Below are 24,351 nucleotides of genomic sequence, written 5' to 3'. Positions count from 1 at the left end.
GATGGGCATACAGAGACTGACACTGGAGTATCATCAAATGTTATCTTCACACCACTACCTGAGTGGGCCAGCACCGGAGTGCCTGTAACCAGTAGAGATTCTCCTCAGATGCAGGAAGCCCTGAAATGCATCATGGAGACAGTTCCTGGGGCATACCTAAAGTTCCTTGACTGCCAGGCAGAGAGGAAGGCCTTGGTATGTGACATACTCCTGATCACTGCACTCTATACACAGGGCTGTATAGGACATACTCCTGACCACTGCACTCTATACATAGGGCTGTATAGGACATACTCCTGACCACTGCACTCTATACACAGGGCTGTATAGGACATACTCCTGACCACTGCACTCTATACACAGGGCTGTATAGGACATACTCCTGACCACTGCACTCTTTACACAGGGCTGTATATGATATACTCCTGACCACTGCACTCTATACACAGGGCTGTATAGGACATACTCCTAACCACTGCACTCTATACACAGGGCTGTATAGGACATACTCCTAACCACTGCACTCTATACACAGGGCTGTATAGGACATACTCCTAACCACTGCACTCTATACACAGGGCTGTATAGGACATACTCCTGACCACTGCACTCTATACACAGGGCTGTATAGGACATACTCCTGACCACTGCACTCTATACACAGGGCTGTATATGACATACTCCTGACCACTGCACTCTATACACAGGGCTGCATATGACATACTCCTGACCACTGCACTCTATACACAGGGCTGCATATGACATACTCCTGACCACTGCACTCTATACACAGGGCTGCATAGGACATACTCCTGACCACTGCACTCTATACACAGGGCTGCATAGGACATACTCCTGACCACTGCACTCTATACACAGGGCTGTATATGATATACTCCTGACCACTGCACTCTATACACAGGGCTGTATATGACATACTCCTGACCACTGCACTCTATACACAGGGCTGTATAGGACATATTCCTGACCACTGCACTCTATACACAGGGCATGTATATGACATGTTCCTGACCACTGCACTCTATACACAGGGCTGTATATGACATACTCCTGACCACTGCACTCTATACACAGGGCTGTATATGATATACTCCTGACCACTGCACTCTATACACAGGGCTGTATATGACATACTCCTGACCACTGCACTCTATACACAGGGCTGTATATGATATACTCCTGACCACTGCACTCCATACACAGGGCTGTATATGACACACTCCTGACCACTGCACTCTATACACAGGGCTGTATAGGACATATTCCTGACCACTGCACTCTATGCTGATGACCTGGGAAGGCTCTCAATGTGTCATCTATGAACAATTTATGATGAAGACGTTTGTCACTCACAACACAATTTTGTTTTTTCATTCAATAAACTTTTTATTGTAATTATATTTTTAACAAGATTGTGATCATAGAATCAGGAAATAGCAAAGGAAGGAATCTGATTGGTCAGGAAGATCCCTTGTCTGGAATGTGGGGGCGGAGTCATTATTATTGGTGTACAATACAATACACAACGTGTTCCATTATTATAACAAAGTATTGTAGAAAAGATCCCAACATAGAAAATGGGGGAAAGGAGGAAATAAAGGCGGATATGAAGGGGAATCTGTGTATGGGGAACACCTTAACAATCACCACCATTTTATTCTCCAGGGCCTCTGATGTCACAGAATAGATGTTTGGGGGTTTATCTCATCTTCAGGACCAAAATCTGCATTTTCCCATGTGTGCAAAATCATGCAGAAACAGCTCTGGCAGTGAGAGGGTTAATGTGGGCTAGATGGGATCACTCTGCTGGGGTGACATTAGAGCTCCCCCTAGCTGCAGCCTGGTAATAACATTGCTGGGAGGTCTATTCATTTCTCTGCTCCATACTTCCCGTCTTTATAGAAACGTCTCCTGACATTTGGGGGTCTATTCATAGAATGTTTGTATAGCAATTCCCTCAGTGAGAGTTCATGTCCATTCCTCCTGTGTGAATGGGGGAACCAATGTTATTAGGATCACATCTGAGCTGCTGGAATGTCTTCCATTGATGGAAAATACATTGAAAACTTCTTCTCCTGCCATCAATGACCAACCCGGTCCCACACTTCATCCATGTCTTTGGGGGCCTCTCATCTCCTTATGAACTGTTCCTTCCATGATGAAGATCAGCCATGGAGTATATCTGAGGTGTATATCAGGGTGTGCTTCTTCCCCACATGAGAGCTGGGATGTCCAGCAACATTCATCTAGAAGACATTTCCCGCACTCAAGGCACTAATACACCTCCAGGGTTGTGTGGGACCCCTGATGTACAGGAAGACAGGACTTCAGAGAGGAACATTTCCCTCACTCAGGACAGCAGAGTGGCTTCTCATCCGTGTGAGATCTCTGATGTGTGTAAAGATTGGAATTCTGTGAAAAACATTTCCCACACTCAGAACAGGAATATGGCTTCTCCCCTGTGTGAGATCTCTGATGTTTGTAAAGATTGCCCTTCTGTGAAAAACATTTCCCGCACTCAGAACAGGAATATGGCTTCTCCCCTGTGTGAGATCTCTGATGTATGTGAAGACTGGACTTCACTGAAAAACATTGCCCACACTCAGGACAGGAATAGAGCTTCTCCCGCTTGTGAGATCTCTCATGTTTATGAAGAAGGGACTGCCGCACAAAACATTTCCCACACTCAGGACAGGAATATGGCTTCTCCACTGTGTGTGATCTCTGATGTGTGTGAAGATTGGATATCTGTGAAAAACATTTCCTGCACTCAGGACAGGAATACGGCTTCTCCCCCGTGTGAGATCTCTGATGATTATGAAGTTTGTACTTCTCTAAAAAACATTTCCCACACTCAGAACAGAAAAATAACTTCTCCCCCGTGTGAGATCTCTGATGTCTGCAAAGACTGGACTTCACTGAAAAACATTTCCCGCACTCAGGACAAGAATACGGCTTCTCCCCCGTGTGAGATCTTTCATGCACATTAAGCACTGATTTATGCCAAAAACCCTTCCCACACTCAGAACAGGAATACGGCTTCTCCCCCTTGTGGGATCTCTGATGTGTGTAAAGATTGAACTTCACTGAAAAACATTTCCCACACACAGGACAGGAATACGGCTTCTCCCCCGTGTGAGATCTCTGATGACTATGAAGTTTGTAATTCACTGAAAAACATTTCCCGCACTCAGGACAGGAATACGGCTTCTCCCCCCTGTGAGATCTTTCATGCACATTAAGCTCTGATTTATGCCGGAAACCCTTCCCACACTCAGAACAGAAAAATAGCTTCTCCCCCGTGTGAGATCTCTGATGTGTGTAAAGACTGGACTTCAGTGAAAAACATTTCCAGCATTCAGGGCAGGAATATGGCTTCTCCCCCGTGTGGGATCTCTGATGTCTGGAAAGATGGGACTTCTGTGAAAAATGTTTCCCGCACTCAGGACAGGAATAAGGCTTCTCCCCCGTGTGAGATCTCTGATGTGTGTCAAGTTTTGATTTTTCTACAAAACATTTCCCACACTCAGGACAGGAATAAGGCTTTTCCCCCGTGTGAGATCTCTGATGTTTATGAAGACTGGACGAATCTGAAAAACATTTCCCGCACTCAGGACAGGAATACGGCTTCTCCCCCGTGTGAGATCTCTGATGTGTGTCAAGTTTTGATTTTTCTACAAAACATTTCCCGCACTCAGGACAGGAATACGGCTTCTCCCCCGTGTGAGATCTCTGATGTGTGTCAAGTTTTGATTTTTCTACAAAACATTTCCCGCACTCAGGACAGGAATAAGGCTTCTCCCCCGTGTGAGATCTTTGATGTTTATGAAGACTGGACTTATTTGAAAAACATTTCCCGCACTCAGGACAGGAATACGGCTTCTCCCCCGTATGAAATCTCTGATGACTGTAAAGATGGGATGTCTGTGAAAAACATTTCCCGCACTCAGGACAGGAATACGGCTTCTCCCCTGTATGAGATCTCTGATGTTTATGCAGACTGGATATCTGTGAAAAACATTTCCCGCACTCAGGACAGGAATATGGCTTCTCCCCCGTATGAGATCTTTTATGCACATTAAGATCTGATTTACGCTGGAAATCCTTCCCACACTCAGGACATGAATATGGCTTCTCCCCCGTGTGAGATCTTTGATGTATGCAAAGACTGGACTTGACTGAAAAACATTTCCCGCACTCGGGACAGGAAAATGTCTTTTTCCCAGTATGCAATCTCTGATGGGCAGAAAGATTGGACTTGTCTGAAAAGCATTTCCCGCACACAGTACAAGAATAGGACTTCTCCCCTGTGTGAGATCTTTTATGCACATTAAGTTTGGATTTAGAATGGTAACATTTCCCGCACTCAGGACAGGAATACGGCTTCTTTCCTGTGCAAGACCTTTTATGCACATTAAGACCGGATTTATATTGGAAACCTTTCCCGCACTCAGTACAGGAGAAGCTCTCCTCTGTTGGAAGGCCGGCCCGGTGCCGCACAGTCTGAGGTTCCTCAGGATACGAGGAATCTGATGGTCCATCTACACTGGGTGGTGCCGGATGGACATTGGAGGGAGCCGGGTTTTCTCCTGGACTATACTGTGTGATGTCCTCATCTTCTACTTTCCAGTCTGGAGACAAAGTGAGACAATCCTCGGAGGTTTTCCTCATCTCCCGGCCATGGACTAAAATACAAAGACAAAGAGGATTACTAGACAGGAGCTGATTGGTTCCCCCAAACCAGGACTCCGCCCACATCAGGCAGCTTGGTCTCCGAGGAGCTTACAATTCCACCCTCAAGGGAACTAGGAAATGGCTCCTCTGATCTCCTACCAGGTCATTTCTTTATTCATGGACCTTAGTCAGAGAGTGAGGAAACAACCAGAACTGTCTTTTATAGGAGGGACAGTGATGAGGGGATTATAGGACGAGGGTCCCCACCCCCTCTATCACTCATCGCCATCTTCCCAACACAAGAAGTACTGCACTTCCTTATTTACTCCATGATTTAGTCATGAAGAACAGCGGGGCTGAGCCCCACCAGGGGTCAGAGAGTGAGGATGGGGGGAGAACAACCAAGATGAAGACTGGACTGATCCTGAAGACCACCATCATTGGGGTATTGACTCCTCCCTCATTATCACTTTCTGTTTAAGGGTCCAAAGTTGGAGGATGTGATCACATTATTATCACCATGTAAAAGTCTGTGCTCCAATCACATCATCCGATATAAAATGTCCAGCTGGGAGGAAATGGGTGTAACAAAAGAGAATCCATATTATGCGTATATATAGCAGTGGGGGGAGGGGGGAGAGAAGAAGTCTGTACTATGTAATGTACAACACAGAGTATATAGTGCAGGGGTCAGGACTATGTAATGTACAACATAGAGTATATAGTGCAGGGGTCAGGAGTATGTAATGTACAATATAGAGTATATAGTGCAGGGGTCAGGAGTATGTAATGTACAACATAGAGTATATAGTGCAGGGGTCAGGAGTATGTAATGTACAACATAGAGTATATAGTGCAGGGGTCAGGAGTATGTAATGTACAACAGAGTATATAGTGCAGGGGTCAGGAGTATGTAATGTACAACATAGAGTATATAGTGCAGGGGTCAGGAGTATGTAATGTACAACATAGAGTATATAGTGCAGGGGTCAGGAGTATGTAATGTACAACATAGAGTATATAGTGCAGGGGTCAGGAGTATGTAATGTACAACAGAGTATATAGAGCAGGGGTCAGGAGTGTGGAATGTACAACAGAGTATATAGTGCAGGGGTCAGGAGTATGTAATGTACAACATAGAGTATATAGTGCAGGGGTCAGGAGTATGTAATGTACAACATAGAGTATATAGTGCAGGGGTCAGGAGTATGTAATGTACAACATAGAGTATATAGTGCAGGGGTCAGGAGTATGTAATGTACAACAGAGTATATAGAGCAGGGGTCAGGAGTGTGGAATGTACAACAGAGTATATAGTGCAGGGGTCAGGAGTATGTAATGTACAACATAGAGTATATAGTGCAGGGGTCAGGAGTATGTAATGTACAACATAGAGTATATAGTGCGGGGGTCAGGAGTATGTAATGTACAACAGCCAGTATATAGTGCAGGGGTCAGGAGTATGTAATGTACAACAGAGTATATAGTGCAGGGGTCAGGAGTATGTAATGTACAACAAAGATTATATAGTGCAAGGGTCAGGAGTATGTAACATACAACAGAGTATATAGTACAGGGGTCAGGAGGATGTAATGTACAACATAGAGTATATAGTGCAGGGGTCAGGAGTATGTAATGTACATCAAAGATTATATAGTGCAGGGGTCAGGAGTATGTAACGTAAAACAGAGTATATAGTGCAGGGGTCAGGAGTATGTAATGTACAACAGAGTATATAGTGCAGGGGTCAGGAGTATGTAATGTACAACAGAGTATATAGTGCAGGGGTCAGGAGGATGTAATGTACAACATAAAGTATATAGAGCGGGGTGCGTGGCTTGGCGCATGACAAGCTATGCAGCATTTCTGCACAGCTCCTGGCCTGGACCTCCTTCACAGGCTCCTATCTTCCTCCCAGGCTCTCCACATTCATCCTTATGTGCAAGAAACAACACTGGACCCCCCAGGGAGCAACGGGGGACCGGTCTGGTGGCACAATAATCCGGTTCCTGGCCCAATCCACGGCCGAGGCCTTGGGCACCCCGGCCTCAAAGATGGCACTGATGGCTCTCCCCTCCTCATCCCTCTTATACACAGGGCTGCCGGAAGATGGGCAGGTAAGCCCACGGGGCTCTATCTCTCTTTCCCTGGGGATCCTGCAAAACCACCTTCTCCTGTACTGATACCACAGGACTTGCAGGAGTCCTGCAGCCCCTCTTCTGCTATGAGATTACAGGACACACAGGGGTCCCACAGCCCCTCTTCTGCTATGAGATTACAGGACACACAGGGGTCCCACAGCCCCTCTTCTGCTATGAGATTACAGGACACACAGGGGTCCCACAGCCCCTCTTCTGCTATGAGATTACAGGACACACAGGGGTCCCACAGCCCCTCTTCTACACTAAGACCACAGGACACACAGGGGTCCCGCAGCCCCTCTTCTTCACCATTGAGACCACAGGACACACAAGAGTCCCACAGCCCCTCTTCTACACTAAGACCACAGGACACACAGGGGTCCCACAGCCCCTCTTCTGCTATGAGATTACAGGACACACAGGGGTCCCACAGCCCCTCTTCTACACTAAGACCACAGGACACACAGGGGTCCCACAGCCCCTCTTGTACACTAAGACCACAGGACACACAGGAGTCCCACAGCCCCTCTTCACCATTGAGACCACAGGACACACAGGGGTCCCGCAGCCCCTCTTCTACACTAAGACCACAGGACACACAGGGGTCCCACAGCCCCTCTTCACCATTGAGACCAAAGGACACACAGGGGTCCCGCATCCCCTCTTCTACACTAAGACCACAGGACACACAGGGGTCCCACAGCCCCTCTTCTACACTAAGACCACAGGACACACAGGGGTCCCACAGCCCCTCTTCTACACTAAGACCACAGGACACACAGGAGTCCCACAGCCCCTCTTCTACACTAAGACCACAGGACACACAGGGGTCCCACAACTCTTCTACACAAAGACCACAGGACACACAGGGGTCCCACAGCCCCTCTTCTACACTAAGACCACAGGACACACAGGGGTCCTGCAGCCCTTCTCCGGCTTCTCTTTGTTCTGAGGATAGCTGGGATCTGCAGTCCCACATGCGATCCTTACACACTTACATCAAATCTCTCCCTATGAAGACGGATTTTGAGCAATGTGTGAAACATATTGAGCGTACAAACAGGAAATTTGTGCTCTTAAACAAGACGTTTGTACGTGTCTGGAAAGGATTGAAAGTACCGCTGATGGCGTAACTAACACCTTACAAACCCACAAAGAGACCCTTAACTCCCACACGGTCCCTATACAACATCTCATGTACCAACAAGATGACATTGAGAACAGAAACCGCCGTAACAAGATGCGGATTAGGGGCATCCAGAATCCATCGAATCTAAAGATTTAGCCGCGGTGGTTACCGCTATCTTCAATCAACTCTTACAGCAACCTAAAGACACCTATATAGAGCTGGATCGAGTACATCGCACGCTGGGCACCAGGAATCCTGATCCATCTTTTGTTCATGACACCTTGTGCAGGGTTCACTACTTCAAGATCAAAGATGCCATCATGCGTGCAGCCAGCTTGCAGGATACCATTGTATTCAATGAAGTGTCGGTGATGCTACTTCCTGACTTCTCCCGCCAGACTCTGGCCATGCGCAGGGCTCTGCGTCCTCTCACTCAGATGTTGCTGGAAAGGCATATCCACTATCATTGGCGATTTCCGTTTCAACTTCAAGCTTCACAGCATGGTAAATCCGCTCAATTCTGCACTCTTGGAGACTGTCCCACATTCCTAGGTGTGCTCGAGCTACCTCAGGTGTCCCTCCCAGACTGGTCCTTTCAGCTCCCGACACCAGGTCACCCATTTCCCTCTCCCTGGCAGCGGTCCGTCCAAAAGAAGCATTCCAGGTCCTCTTCCCAGAAAGATGATCTACTGTCTAAGTAATTTGAGACGTTTGCACCCTTTTTCCTATTTTTTATGGGTTGATTGCCTCTTTTGGTTGCTCCTGTTAGTTCAGTGACTTTTATATTTGTGCTTGTTGCCTTCCGGGCCCTGGGGCCATGGCTCAAGGATTGTTCTCGGGTGACACCGTCGCCGTTTGCTGTGGTGGACTGGGGTGCCTCCAGCCATGGTCTCAGGGGCCTTGGGCCCTCCCTCTATTCACCTCATCTGCACCTGGTTATGTGTATATGTTTATCTATTGAGGAAGGTGTCTATTTTTTCATGCCTGTTTGAGGGTTCATTGAATATGTTTTATAAGGGGGGTCATTCTTGTCTGAGGGGGACCCTCCCTGAAGTTATTAATTGCCTGTGGGAGGCCTGGGTCGGGATCGGATTCATGCGCCTTTGACGTTCCCCACCTAGGTCTTCAGTGTACTGTGTTGTACCACACTTTATGTTTTTTCAGACAGCTTGTCTGTCTGTTAGTTTTTTTCTTCTGCTTTTCATTCTTTTTCTGCTCCTCCCCCCCTTTTTTTCTTCTTTTCCCTTCTCCTCTTTTTATCCTTTCTCTTCTTCTTTCTTTTATTTATTTATTTTATTTATCGAGTTTATATAGCGCCAAAGGGTTTGCTCAGCGCTGTACAATAGAGGGGGGGACAATACATGAAACAGTACAGTAACATCAAACAGCACACAAGGGGTAAGAGGGCCCTACTCTTTCGAGCTTACAATCTAGGAGGGAGGGGGTAGAGGTACAGGAGGAAATGGCTGTGGGGGATTGAGTGGTAGGAGGAGGGAAGGGCAGCGGCTGTTAGGTGAGGGTGGGGTAGGCTTCCCTGAAGAGGTGGGTTTTCCTCAGAGCTCGGGAGAGGTTTTGCGCAGCCTTGTTTGTGATGCGTCTTTTTCCTATTTGCTCCACTGCCAATGACTATGACTCCAAATTAAATGTTCCTCTATTAATTGTAGGGGCTTCAACACTCCGGAGATGCGGGGTCAGATGCTCTATCATTTTCACAAAGATGGCTCGCAGATAATGCTCCTTCAGGAAACTTATTTCCACTCCGATGGTATCTCAGTCCTCCGCAATCATTATTATACTCAATAATACTAACCCGCTGGCTAGATCTCTAGGGGTGTCGATTGCTTTTCATCATACCTTTGGCCCGGAGGTCTTGGACTCACTAATAGACCCAGTGGGTCGGTACCTCTTCCTCAAATTAAAGTTCCAAGATTTTGTTTTCACAGTGGCGAATGTATACGCTCCCAACCAAGATCAAGCTCCATTTCTTGCAAAGGTCCTCTCTAAGCTGTCCGATTTTGGGGGTCCCTGTTACATTGTTGGAGGGGACTTTAACGTAGCTCTTTCTCCAGACCTGGACTCTTCCATGGGTAAATCTTCTCTCCCTTCATTGATCTTATCCCTTATTAAGTCGCGCCTGCATGACCTACACCTTGTGGACGTTTGGTGAACCCAACACCCTTCGGAGCACGAATATAGTTATTATTCTGTGGCTCACATGTCATACAGTTGTATTGGCTATTTCTTTGTGACGCAGTCTCTCCTTGATTGTCCGACTTCTTCCTCCATCGGTCACTTCTTGTGGTCTGACCATGCCCCAATACATCTTACGATTCAGGACCGATCATCATCTTTGCGCCACATTTCTTGGCGCTTGAATGATACTCTGCTCAAGGATTCTTTGTGTACCGCAGAGGTTTTGCAGACTATACAACATTTTGTTCTTGATCACTCCTCAGACACAACCGTCTCTCTTAATCAATAGGAGACTCTTAAATGTGTTATTAGAGGAGTTCTTACTAAGCATGGCTCTTGTTTAAAAAAGTCTTGAACGGCAGAAATGCCTCGCTTGTTCTTACTCATTGTGCGCCTGGAATCTTCTCATAAGAGCATGTTAGACCCGAGGATTGTGGTGGACATAACTAATGCTCGCAGAGATTTACTCCAACTGTTAGATTCTTCTTTTCTTATTGCACGAGACAAAGCACGCAACGCTTACTACTTCCTAACAAATAAATGTGGTCAACACTTAGCACGAGTACTCCACCCCCGGCCATACCATCGTCCGATCCAGCACATCAAGGCGCCCGACAATACTAAACTACCATAATCGAGGAATTTCATCCACGTTTAAGCGTTACTATTCTCAGCGTTATAACCTATCCGCAGTGCATCCTGATACTCTTCCTGCTTCTTCTCTTACGGCTATGTCTCAATACATTACGGAGATGGCACTGCCTGTCTTAGATACTCAGGATGCATTGGCTCTGGAAGAGCCCTTCTCGACTGTGGAAGTCCTTGGGGCGATCAAGGCCCTGAAGGCAGGTAAGTGCCCGGGCTTGGACAGGTTTACCCCTCGCTTTTACAAATTTTTTGCCGCCTCACTGGCCCCGCTTTTAGCCCAAGCTTTTAATACCATCGATGATCTGAATGTGCCTTCTTCAGCCTTTTTGTTGGCCAACATTTCGGTTATCCCGAAGCTGGATAAAGACCCATCTCTCTGCGGTAGCTACCACCCAATCTCTCTACTTAACTTAGATGTTCAGCTTTTTGCGAAGCTTTTAGCGAACTGCCTCTCACCTTTTTTACCAACTTTGGTTCATTGTGATCAGGTTGGTTTTGTCCCAGGTTGTGAGGCTAGGGATAACACCTCTAAAACTATCCATCTCATCTCTTATATCAAGCGACATGGCTTAAAGGCTTGCCTCCTCTCATTTGATGCTGAGAAAGCGTTCAATCACGTTGATTAGCGTTTCTTACGTCTTACTTTAGAACAGATAGGTTTGGGCTCGCGCCCCTCCACAAAGGTCCCAAATTAAATTAGTGTATCCTCCCCCATTGTTATCTTATTTACAGCTACAAATCTAAATATTGTGTTGTGCCCAGATGTCCTACATTGTGTCCATCCTGTCCAACCAGTCGTTTGCCTAATTATAATATCTTCCCCACTAATTAGTGCCTTACTTTTGTATTAATGTATTTTCCCCACTGTTACACTGTTTACAGCTGCAAACTCAATTATTGTGTCCATCCTGTCCAACCAGTCCTTTCTGTTTACAGCTGAAAATTCAATTATTGTGTTTCAGTGTCCATCCTGTCCAACCAGTCTTTTCTGTTTACAGCTAGAAATTAAATTACTGTAGTTCCATTCCTGTCCATTCTCTCCAGTGTCATCCAAAATGTCCCTAAACTCAATTACGCCAGTCCCTCCATTGCCATCCTGCTAATGACCCCCCTCCACCTCTCGTCCTGCTCAGGGGGTTTAAGAGGTCAGTGCTGGTCTCTCCTGTGTGCTATTTCTGCTGTGCAACTACTGAGGGGTTCAGCTGCGGCTGGACTATAGTGGCCCCATGGCTCTGCCTGAGCCCCATTGAAGGAAGGGGGACCCCTGAAGCTACATCAGCCCTGCCTGAAATGCTGTCAGCTTTTCCTGAGACCACCACATCAGCTCTGCCTGAGACCACCGCATCAGCCCTGCGTGAGTGTATGCTTCCCTTGTGCTATCTGACTGCTTATGAACTGCCTCTTGGATTACAAATTGCTGTGGAGACTTTAACTTTGCCCACCGGGGCTGGATTACAAGTATTTTGGACTCTCTCTCCCTGCACTACTCCCCATTGAGTGACTGTTGTCGGTTTTAATAAAGCTTTAAGTGTTTGCCATCTGCCTTGTGTGTTCTGTCCTTCTTACGCTTCCGTCACACTTACCCTTGGTTTCTCATATCCGAAAGGATCTGGCGTTCTGGGGTGCTTTGGCGTTGCCCTGGTTCGGCTGCATCAACACCCTCAAAATGGACACCTTACTGAAATTACTATACGTTTTCCAGACTGTACCAATTACTGTACCTAAGAGTTTCTTCCTCTCCCTACATTCCCTTTCAATTAGATTTGGCGCCAAGGTTTCTCACGATTAAAATATAGGGTGCTTCCATACCCGAAGTCCGGAGGCGGAGTAGGTTTACCGGACTTTGAACTACACTACAGAGCCATACTGCTGGCCCGGATCCTTGACTGGTTTCCCAGGCCCTTCCTTAAAGCCTCTTGTATGATTGAACAAGATTTGTCTCCGGTCGATCTTCGGGCTTTGCCGTGGGGTTATAGTCGAGACCACCGGCGTTTTCTCGACCTGTCCCCATTGACTGTGGCTGTAATGTGATTGTGGTACCAACAGGACATTGTTGCTCTTTTATCGTCTGATCCCTCTCCTTTATCACCCGTTTGACAACCCTGCTCTCCCTCAGGGCTTGGGCTCTTCTGTCATTGGTCCCTTTACACGCACCTTATGGCCCGTAGCCCGAGACTTTATCTGCCCTCAATCAGGTCTTCCGCTCCTGCGGGGCGGATCTCGGGATTGGTTGACCACTTTACACTTATCCACATTTTGCAAACTCCGACATTCATTGTCCGCTTACTGAGTTTGAGGGGCTATGCTCCCTCTCTAATCTGCCTAGACATGCCCTAACCTCCTTATATAAAGGTCTACACAATGCTCTTTATTCCGATCTCCCTCCCTACACCAAGGCGTGGGCGCGAGATCTCGATAAAGACATCTTGGCAGCTGACTGGTCCACGTCATTCTATTTCACCTCTATTTCTTGTTATTCACAAGAAAAGAACTTTAACCATTTGCCCCCCGCCCTATGGCCGAATGGCGGCCGGCAAATGTCATCAGCGTTCTGGGTGGACGCCATATGGCGTCATCCCGCACAGGCGCAGATTGCACTCCTGCAGAGCCACGCAGCGGCACAATCTGTCACCGGCCATGTACCTCAGACACAGCTGATGACAGATCTGAGTATCGGACCCCATTACCGATACCATGTGACCTGCTGTGACCAATCACAGCAGGTCACATGACAGTTTTATACAATGGGTGGCTTCATTCATGCCATCCATTGTATACTAGTGTCTAGCTGTGAATGGTCACAGCTAATCACATGCACATGTCATGTGATTAGCTGTGGCCAAATCACAGCTAAGCACAAAAAAAAAAACCTGACTGAAATCGATGTCATTCAGGTAAATGCTTGCTTATAGCAAAGTAATTCTTTGCTATAAGCAAATTGTGTAAAAAAAAAAAAAAATACTGATCACTTCACATAGTGAAATATGAAAATTTAAAAAAAAATAAATAAAAAAAAAATATATATTTTTTTTCATACTGTCACCAGTCAGTGTCCCTGATCACCGCCATGCCAGTTATATGATGACGCTGTACTGCACTGGTGACAGGATGTAAAAAAAAATAGTGAAACTAATTTTTTTAATTTTCTGAAAAATGACAAAAAAAATACAACTTCAAAAAACTCGCCATGCCTCTTATGAAGTACGTCAGACTGTCTACTCTGCAAAAAGGGGTCATTTGGGGGATATCTTTACTGTCCTGACATTTGGGGGATATCTGTACCATCCTGACATTTGGGGGATATCTGTACTGTCCTGACATTTGGGGGATATCTGTACCGTCCTGACATTTGGGGGATATCTGTACCGTTCTGAAATTTGGGGGATATCTGTACCGTCCTGACATTTGGGGGATATCTGTACCGTCCTGACATTTGGGGGATATCTGTACCGTCCTGACATTTGGGGGATATCTGTACCGTCCTGACATTTGGGGGATATCTGTACCGTCCTGACATTTGGGGGATATCTGTACCGTCCTGACATTTGGGGGATATCTGTACCGTCCTGACATTTGGGGGATATCTGTACCGTCCTGACATTTGGGGGATACCTGTACCGTCCTGACATTTGGGGGATATCTGTACCGTTCTGACATTTGGGGGATATCTGTACCGTTCTGACATTTGGGGGATACCTGTACCGTCCTGACATTTGGGGGATACCTGTACCGTCCTGACATTTGGGGGATATCTGTACCGTCCTGACATTTGGGGGATATCTGTACCGTTCTGACATTTGGGGGATATCTGTACCGTTCTGACATTTGGGGGATATCTGTACCGTCCTGACATTTGGGGGATATCTGTACTGTACTGTTCTGACATTTGGGGGATATCTGTACCGTCCTGACATTTGGGGGATATCTGTGCCGTCCTGACATTTGGGGGATATCTGTCCTGTACTGACATTTGGGGGATATCTGTACTGTCCTGACATTTGGGGGATACCTGTACTGTCCTGACATTTGGGGGATATCTGTACCGTTCTGACATATGGGGGATATCTGTACCGTTCTGACATTTGGGGATATCTGTACTGTTCTGACATTCTTGGACCTCAAGAAATTAGATTGGCTGTCAGTACTTCAGGATTGATCAATATTCAGATCTATACCATAGTTTGTGAACACTATAACTTTCCTACAAACTAAATAATACATCCTAATTTGGGTTATTTTCACCAAAGACATGTAGCAGAATACATCTCGGCCTAAATTTATGAAGAACAATTATTTATTTGCAAACTTTTATAACAGAAACAAAGAAAAACGTGTGTTTTTTTCAAAATGTTTTGATTTTTTTGTTAATTTAGCAAAAAATAAAAACCCCAGCGGTGATTAAATACCACCAAAAGAAAGCTCTAGTTGTGTGAAGAAAATGATACAATTTTAGTTTGGGTACAGTGTTGTATGACCGCGCAATTGTCATTCAAAATGTGAGAGCGCTGAAACGTGAAAACTGGCCTGGGCAGGAAGGTGTAAAATTGCCCGGTATGGAAATGGTTAAGCCCCTTTCTCGATGGTACAGAGACCCCGTCTCTTTACACAGAATAGTTCCTTGTACATCCAATCTATGCTGGCGCTGTACCAAAGCTCCATATCTGGTGGGACTTTGACCTAATACACCCCTTCTGGTGACAGGTCTTTGCTCTATATGACAAGATTTATGGTGAGTCCTTGACCCCCTCCCCGGAAATTGCTCTCTTCTCTATCTTACCGGGTTCACTGGCTTTGCAGAAGAAATATTTGCTGTTACTTTCTATCCGCGGCCCGCCAATTGATACCTCTCTTTTGGAAATCGGCTACTCCCCCGCCTCTCCCCCTTGTGGGTCTCGGTACTTAATGATACCATGTGTATGGAGGAAATGCTGGCATTTGCTAATGATACCTACGATAAACACAAGTTGTTGTGGTCAGTCTGGCCCCATTTCTCCTCCTCTTTATTACTCCGAGACTTGTGTTCCCCTGTTGTGCTTTAATGGAGTCGTGCCCCACTCCCCCTGCTGTGTTCCTCGGTGAGGCTCTGTAGTCCATGCTGGGGTACAACCAGTGGGATCACCCTGCTGGGATACCGATGGATGGTCACCTTGTCTGCATTTGTCACCATGCCTGTCTCCTGACTCTCTCCCTTTACTTTCCTCTCTTCCTTCAATATCTTTCCATCTGATGTCTCCCTTCTCCTTCCCTCCCCCCTTGTCTGCACTTGTCACCATGCCTGTCTCCTGACTCTCTCCCTTTACTTTCCTCTCTTCCTTCAATATCTTTCCATCTGATGTCTCCCTTCTCCTTCCCTCCCCCCTTGTCTGCACTTGTCACCATGCCTGTCTCCTGACTCTCTCCCTTTACTTTCCTCTCTTCCTTCAATATCTTTCCATCTGATGTCTCCCTTCTCCTTCCCTCCCCCCTTATCTCCTTTGCTCTCTGATTGGGTATATTTTCTAGGCTTTATGGTATGATTTTGTTATTGTTGAATATCACCAGTTTGGGGACACCTCTTTTGTAGCTCTGGTTGGATACGCATTTCTCCATCCCCATGAATCATACTACTACCTATATTGTGCTTTATTCTTGCCCATTTTATTGTTGATATTCTTATAATTGTCCTGTTATGTAATGTTTGATTTGATCCAAAATCTAATAAAGACAAATTTGCCTTTAAAGTATATAGTACAGGGGTCAGGAGGATGTAATGTACAACATAGAGTATATAGTGCAGGGGTCAGGAGTATGTAATGTACAATATAGAGTATATAGTGCAGGGGTCAGGAGTATGGAATGTACAACATAGAGTATATAGTGCAGGGGTCAGGAGTATGTAATGTACAACATAGAGTATATAGTGCAGGGGTCAGGAGTATGTAATGTACAACATAGAGTATATAGTGCAGGGGTCAGGAGTATGTAATGTACAACATAGAGTATATAGTGCAGGGGTCAGGAGTATGTAATGTACAACATAGAGTATATAGTGCAGGGGTCAGGAGTATGTAATGTACAACATAGAGTATATAGTGCAGGGGTCAGGAGTATGTAATGTACAACATAGAGTATATAGTGCAGGGGTCAGGACTATGGAATGTACAAGTTATATAGTATAAGGGTCAGGACTCTCAGTATTAGTATTCTGTAATCAGTGGAAGCTTAAATGTTTACTGTAGACAACATGTAGAGGTGAGCTGGGATTAAACCATCATGAAACAGGTTAGATTGGAGGTGAGAAAATCCTTGGACAGAGGGGTGGCGGTGGATGTGGTATACTTGGACACAGGGGTGGCGGTGGACGTGGTATACTTGGACAGAGGGGTGGCGGTGGACGCGGTATACTTGGACAGAGGGGTGGAGGTGGACGTGGTATACTTGGACAGAGGGGTGGAGGTGGACGTGGTATACTTGGACAGAGGGGTGGAGGTGGACGTGGTATACATGGACAGAGGGGTGGCGGTGGATGTGGTATACTTGGACAGAGGGGTGGAGGTGGACGTGGTATACTTGGACAGAGGGGTGGAGGTGGACGTGGTATACTTGGACAGAGGGGTGGAGGTGGACGTGGTATACTTGGACAGAGGTGTTGAGGTGGACACGGTATACTTGGACAGAGGGGTGGAAGTGGACGTGGTATACTTGGACAGAGGGGTGGAGGTGGACGTGGTATACTTGGACAGAGGGGTGGAGGTGGACGTGGTATACTTGGACAGAGGTGTTGAGGTGGACACGGTATACTTGGACAGAGGGGTGGAAGTGGACGTGGTATACTTGGACAGAGGGGTGGAGGTGGACGTGGTATACATGGACAGAGGGGTGGCGGTGGATGTGGTATACTTGGACAGAGGGGTGGAGGTGGACGTGGTATACTTGGACAGAGGGGTGGAGGTGGACGTGGTATACTTGGACAGAGGGGTGGAGGTGGACGTGGTATACTTGGACAGAGGTGTTGAGGTGGACACGGTATACTTGGACAGAGGGGTGGTGGTGGACGTGGTATACTTGGACAGAGGGGTGGCGGTGGACGTGGTATACTTGGACAGAGGGGTGGCTGTGGACGTGGTATACTTGGACAGAGGGGTGGCTGTGGACGTGGTATACTTGGACAGAGGGGTGACGGTGGACGTGGTATACTTGGACAGAGGGGTGGCGGTGGACGTGGTATACTTGGACAGAGGGGTGGCGGTGGACGTGGTATACTTGGATACAGTTCCTCACACACGGCTAATGTGTAAGGTAAAGTCTATGGGCTGGAAAAATCTGAATGTAAATGGATAGAAAACTGGCTAAAAGATCATATTCAGAGAGTAGTGGTTAATGATTCATACTCTGAATGGTCTGGGGGTGTCAGTGGTGTACCCCAAGGTTCAGTGTTATTAGTGGGGTACCCCAAGGTTCAGTGTTATTAGTGGTGTACCCCAAGGTTCAGTGTAATTAGTGGGATACCCCAAGGTTGTGTCTTCAATGGAAGGGGTTATTGGGGTACCCCAAGGTTCAGTGTTGGGACCCCGACTTATTAATATATTTATAAACAATATCGGGTCTGATATTAAAAATCCCAAGGGGGATATGATCTCCATGTATAATACATAAGGGGGATATGATCTCCATGTATAATACATAAGGGGGGATATGATCTCCATGTATAATACATAAGGGGGGGATATGATCTCCATGTATAATACATAAGGGGGATATGATCTCCATGTATAATACATAAGGGGGATGTGATCTCCATGTATAATACATAAGGGGGGATATGATCTCCATGTATAATACATAAGGGGGGATATGATCTCCATGTATAATATATAAGGGGGGATATGATCACCATGTATAATACATAAGGGGGGGATATGATCTCCATGTATAATACATAAGGGGGGATATGATCTCCATGTATAATACATAAGGGGGGGATATGATCTCCATGTATAATACATAAGGGGGGATATGATCTCCATGTATAATACATAAGGGGGATATGATCTCCATGTATAATACATAAGGGGGGATATGATCACCATGTATAATACATAAGGGGGGATATGATCTCCATGTATAATACATAAGGGGGGGATATGATCTCCATGTATAATACATAAGGGGGGATATGATCTCCATGTATAATACATAAGGGGGATATGATCTCCATGTATAATACATAAGGGGGGATATGATCTCCATGTATAATACATAAGGGGGATATGATCTCCATGTATAATACATAAGGGGGGGATATGATCTCCATGTATAATACATAAGGGGGATGTGATCTCCATGTATAATACATAAGGGGGGATATGATCTCCATGTATAATACATAAGGGGGATATGATCTCCATGTATAATACATAAGGGGGGATATGATCTCCATGTATAATACATAAGGGGGGGGATATGATCTCCATGTATAATACATAAGGGGGGATATGATCTCCATGTATAATACATAAGGGGGGGATATGATCTCCATGTATAATACATAAGGGGGGGATATGATCACCATGTATAATACATAAGGGGGGGGATATGATCTCCATGTATAATACATAAGGGGGGATATGATCTCCATGTATAATACATAAGGGGGATGTGATCTCCATGTATAATACATAAGGGGGGATATGATCTCCATGTATAAAACATAAGGGGGGATATGATCTCCATGTATAATACATAAGAGGGTGATATGATCTCCATGTATAATACATAAGGGGGGGATATGATCTCCATGTATAATACATAAGGGGGGGATATGATCTCCATGTATAATACATAAGGGGGGATATGATCTCCATGTATAATACATAAGGGGGATATGATCTCCATGTATAATACATAAGGGGGATATGATCTCCATGTATAATACATAAGGGGGGATATGATCTCCATGTATAATACATAAGGGGGGATATGATCTCCATGTATAATACATAAGGGGGGGATATGATCTCCATGTATAATACATAAGGGGGGGGATATGATCTCCATGTATAATACATAAGGGGGGATATGATCTCCATGTATAATACATAAGGGGGGATATGATCTCCATGTATAATACATAAGGGGGGATATGATCTCCATGTATAATACATAAGGGGGGATATGATCTCCATGTATAATACATAAGGGGGGATATGATCTCCATGTATAATACATAAGGGGGGATATGATATCCATGTATAATACATAAGTGGGGATATGATCTCCATGTATAATACATAAGGGGGGATATGATCTCCATGTATAATACATAAGGGGGGATATGATCTCCATGTATAATACATAAGGGGGGGGGATATGATCTCCATGTATAATACATAAGGGGGGGGGATATGATCTCCATGTAGAATACATAAGGGAGGATATGATCACCATGTAGAATACATAAGGGGGGATATGATCTCCATGTATAATACATAAGGGGGGATATGATCTCCATGTATAATACATAAGGGGGGGGGATATGATCTCCATGTAGAATACATAAGGGAGGATATGATCACCATGTATAATACATAAGGGGGGATATGATCTCCATGTATAATACATAAGGGGGATATGATCTCCATGTATAATACATAAGGGGGGGGATATGATCTCCATGTATAATACATAAGGGGGGATATGATCTCCATGTATAATACATAAGGGGGGATATGATCTCCATGTATAATACATAAGGGGGGATATGATCTCCATGTATAATACATAAGGGGGGGGATATGATCTCCATGTATAATACATAAGGGGGGGGGATATGATCTCCATGTATAATACATAAGGGGGGAGTTGATCTCCATGTATAATACATAAGGGGGGATAAGGGGGGGATTGCTGTAGGAAAGTCCTGGATTCTTTTGTCTGCAGCACAGAGAAGGAAGATTATCCGAGAGAAATCCAGGAATACAGGACGGGGAACACAGCTCAGGAAAGTGACCAGGGGATTACAGGCTGATATCACCCAGTCCCCGCCCTACTCTGGACCAATCAGTGAGCAGTATGGGTGGAGGAATGGATTTAGTGTTCATGACCCACCTGTGCTGATCTCTGTAGGAGTGTCCTCCTCTATAAATGTCCCCGTTATTCCATCCTCCTCCATAGACTGCTGATCATCCCTCACATACGCCTCTTCTTCTTCTGCTTTCACCTCAAATTCTATATCGATTGGATCTCCACTCTAAATCAAGGAAATGAGAGAAAATATCATCTGTAAAATGTAAGATTTATGATTGTGACATCACACACAAAATCCACACATTGTCTCCCTTCACAGAAGCAGATCACGTGTGATATGTGGGTACATTTCCCCTAAATACCGCATGCCATCCTGAAACTGTCCATTTCCTATCCCGTGTTGCGGTATTGACCACAAACACTGAACACGCTCAGTAAATACCGCATGAACAGGCGTTACATTCACAGAAGGAAATAAAGAATGAAATGCATGCGGTCATTAATTAGTGGTGGAGACATGCGGCATTCAGGAAATGTGTACTGCTTGGTAAAGATTGGGCGGCCGCTGGCATCCTTAACAACCAGTAAACAACATGGTTGTTAGGGAGCGAGCGGCCACCACGTCCTAACCAACCGATAAATCTAAAAAAAAGAATTACCAGCAATGAAATATTAAGAAAATGGTGTAGGGTCCCCCCCTTTGGGAGGTCTAGTATGGATTTTGAGGGAGGACCCCTTGCCAAATGAAAGAAATACATACCAGACCCCTATCTGAGCATGCAGCCCGGCAGGTCAGGAAAGGGGGGGGGATGAGCAAGCGACCCACCATCCTGAAACATACCAGGCCATGTGCCCTTAACATGGAGTGGATGCTCTGGGGCGGGGGGGGGGGGGGGCTTTGCTCCCCCAGAGCACCTTGTCCATGTTGATGAGGACAAGGGACTCTTCCCCACAACCCAGTCTAGTGGCTGTGGAGGTTTGCAGGCAGAGGAGTTACAAAATTTAACAAGGGGGCCCTCAGATCCCTCACCCCATGTGAATGAGTATGGGGTACATGGTATTCCTAATTATTCACCCCAAAAATGTATTCTGTTAAAAATACAACAGGCAGTTTTTGACAAGTCCTTTATTAAAAAAGCAAAAATAAAGCAAAATGTCCCCCCGGTGTAGATCCATCATCAATCACGATGCTCGCTGTCACCGCTGACTCGGAGAGAAAAGCTCCGCTCCCAGTGAAGACTCCCCTCTGTGATTGGATCATCGATGGATCTACATCAGGGGGATATTTCTCTTTATTTTTTTGTCAAAAATTTCTTCAAGTGTTTTTTTACACTACATTTTTTTGGTGAATGAATAGGGGTGCTATGTACCCATTCACATTGTGGGGGGGCTGGCATCTGGGGGCCTCCATGTTGAAGGTGGCTTCCAGATTCCAATAAGACCCCCACCCACAGACCCCACAACCACTGCCCAGGGATGTGGGGAAGGGACCCTTGTCCCCATCGATATGGGGACAAGGTGCTTTTTGGGGGGGGGCAGAATGCCCCTGCCCTGAAGCACCCACCTCATGTTGAGGGTATGTGGCCTGGTATGGTTCAGGAGGAAGGTGGGCACTCACTAAGGGTCTAGTATTGATTTTGGAGGGGAACCCACACCTTCAATTTTATTATTTTGGCATCGGGGTTCCCCTCAAAACCCATACCAGACCTGTCACAGCTGTCAGCGGGGAACTTGGCGGCCGTCCGCTCCTTGTTTACTGGTTGCTGAGGACACTGGCGGCTGCCCTCTCCTTAACAACAAGCTATTTACAAGTGTTGCTATGGACACCAGTGGTAAATTACCCGCAGGCTTCACTACTAAAAAACAGCATGCAGCATCTTACTACATACTGGGATACGGGAAGATACCGCTTTGTGATTGGAGCCCATAGTCTCTACAAGTCCATGTTCTAGATTCTCCATCCACCAACCTTGTAATAGTGAGGGATGGTGTGACCTTCCTGTGTGGAATCCCGGGAATACAGAGGACGGGGACATCTCTCTGGTGGGTTCCTGGTATTAGGTGGCTCCATCATATCCTTGTGTCCTTCTGAAAACTCCTCCATCACTCCATACTCCTCATCCTCCTCTTTATACTCTTCTTTAACATCAATATTATCATCCCCGAGGATTCCACTCTGAAAGATATAATAAAACATTCATTGTAACAAACATGCTGTGTATAAATCACAACTACCAATAATTATCATCTACCTGATGATGGTGAGGGATGGTGTGACCTTCCTGTGTGGAATCCCGGGAATACAGAGGACGGGGACATCTCTCTGGTGGGTTCCCATGACTGGATCCATCTGTAGGAAACACACACACACTGACTGAATCCATTGTTTCTATGTGTTTATCAGATGATGGGGGATCTAGGTGGATCCTCCGTACTGCTCTCTCCTTTACAATAAAGTCTCCTCTTACCCGGTGATGTGAGGGGCGGCTGATTGTCCATCATGACGTCCTTGTAGAGATCCTTGTGTCCTTCTAAATACTCCCACTCCTCCATGGAGAAATAGACAGTGACACCCTGACACCTTATAGGAACCTGACACACACAATGATACAGTCACCATCCAGACACATCCCTTGTCTGTTACTGGAGAATGTCCCAGAATTCCCGGCACCGCTCACCTCTCCTGTCAGCAGCTCCATCATCTTCTTGGTGACTTCTAGAATCTTCTGTGTCTTCTGTCTTGTAGGGATCAGGGATGGAGGTGGGGGGATGGTGATGGGATTCTGGATTCTCGAGGATCTTGTGGTCATACGATGAGATCTCCTTCTGGTGTCATTGTCGGTAGATTTCTTCATGACTCCTGTACAGTTCTGTGTGATACAAAGATAAATCTCACTCTCCCATAATCCCTCACTTCTATGGTCAGCTCTAGATTTATTCTCCAGGGATTGGCCACAATGTGCCGACTCAGCAAAGGACAGACATCTCCATCCAATGATATGATGACAATGGGGTCAGATTTATAGCTCCTTCTAGAAGTCATATAATAGAGTCACTAATGGTTTACTAGTAAGGCTCACTGACCCACCAGGAAATGTCACCCATGGATTTAGTGGTCAGTGGGCGTGGCATGCTGGTAATCATGGGTCTCTCTGATTGGACTAAAGCTGAGATTGTTCTCTTCTATAACCAATGCCGCCATCTTGTGCTATAACCAAATCTCATAGAGTCCGGACACTTTATGTATTCATAGTACTTGTGTGGATGTCGTTATTGATTACAGAACATCAGAAGACTTCAAGTGACTCTGAATACCTCCCAGTGTACAGCCGAGTCAGATTTAACCCCTTCATTACACTCACCTCTCCAGTCAGCAGGCTGAGGATCTCCAGGGTGAGCTTCAATATCGTCTCATTCCGGGGAAATTCCTTCCTTACAATCTTCACAAAACCCAAAGTCTGCTGATTGTCCATCATGACGTCCTTGTAGAGGTCCTTGTGTCCTTCTAAATACTCCCACTCCTCCATGGAGAAATAGACA

At 45.8% G+C, this 24,351-nt stretch overlaps 1 protein-coding gene across 1 annotated transcript in view; it reads right to left on the bottom strand.

Annotated features, from left to right (window-relative positions):
* LOC149445436 (uncharacterized) overlaps positions 1-24,351 on the bottom strand; it is a 194,079-nt gene that overhangs the window by 152,452 nt on the left and 17,276 nt on the right. The window contains exons 3-4 of the mRNA XM_089653838.1: positions 21,768-21,772; positions 3,407-4,106 (exon numbers count right to left, since the gene is read on the bottom strand). Of these exons, the coding sequence (XP_089509964.1) occupies positions 3,407-4,106; positions 21,768-21,772 (705 nt within the window). The remainder of the gene's footprint in view (positions 1-3,406; positions 4,107-21,767; positions 21,773-24,351) is intronic.

This window comes from Staurois parvus, unplaced genomic scaffold (assembly GCF_062004578.1).
Source record: "Staurois parvus isolate SC_StPar_1 unplaced genomic scaffold, SC_StPar_1.0 ptg000721l, whole genome shotgun sequence".
In the NCBI taxonomy this organism is placed as follows: domain Eukaryota; kingdom Metazoa; phylum Chordata; class Amphibia; order Anura; family Ranidae; genus Staurois; species Staurois parvus.
This window is presented reverse-complemented; position numbering and strand designations above follow the sequence as displayed.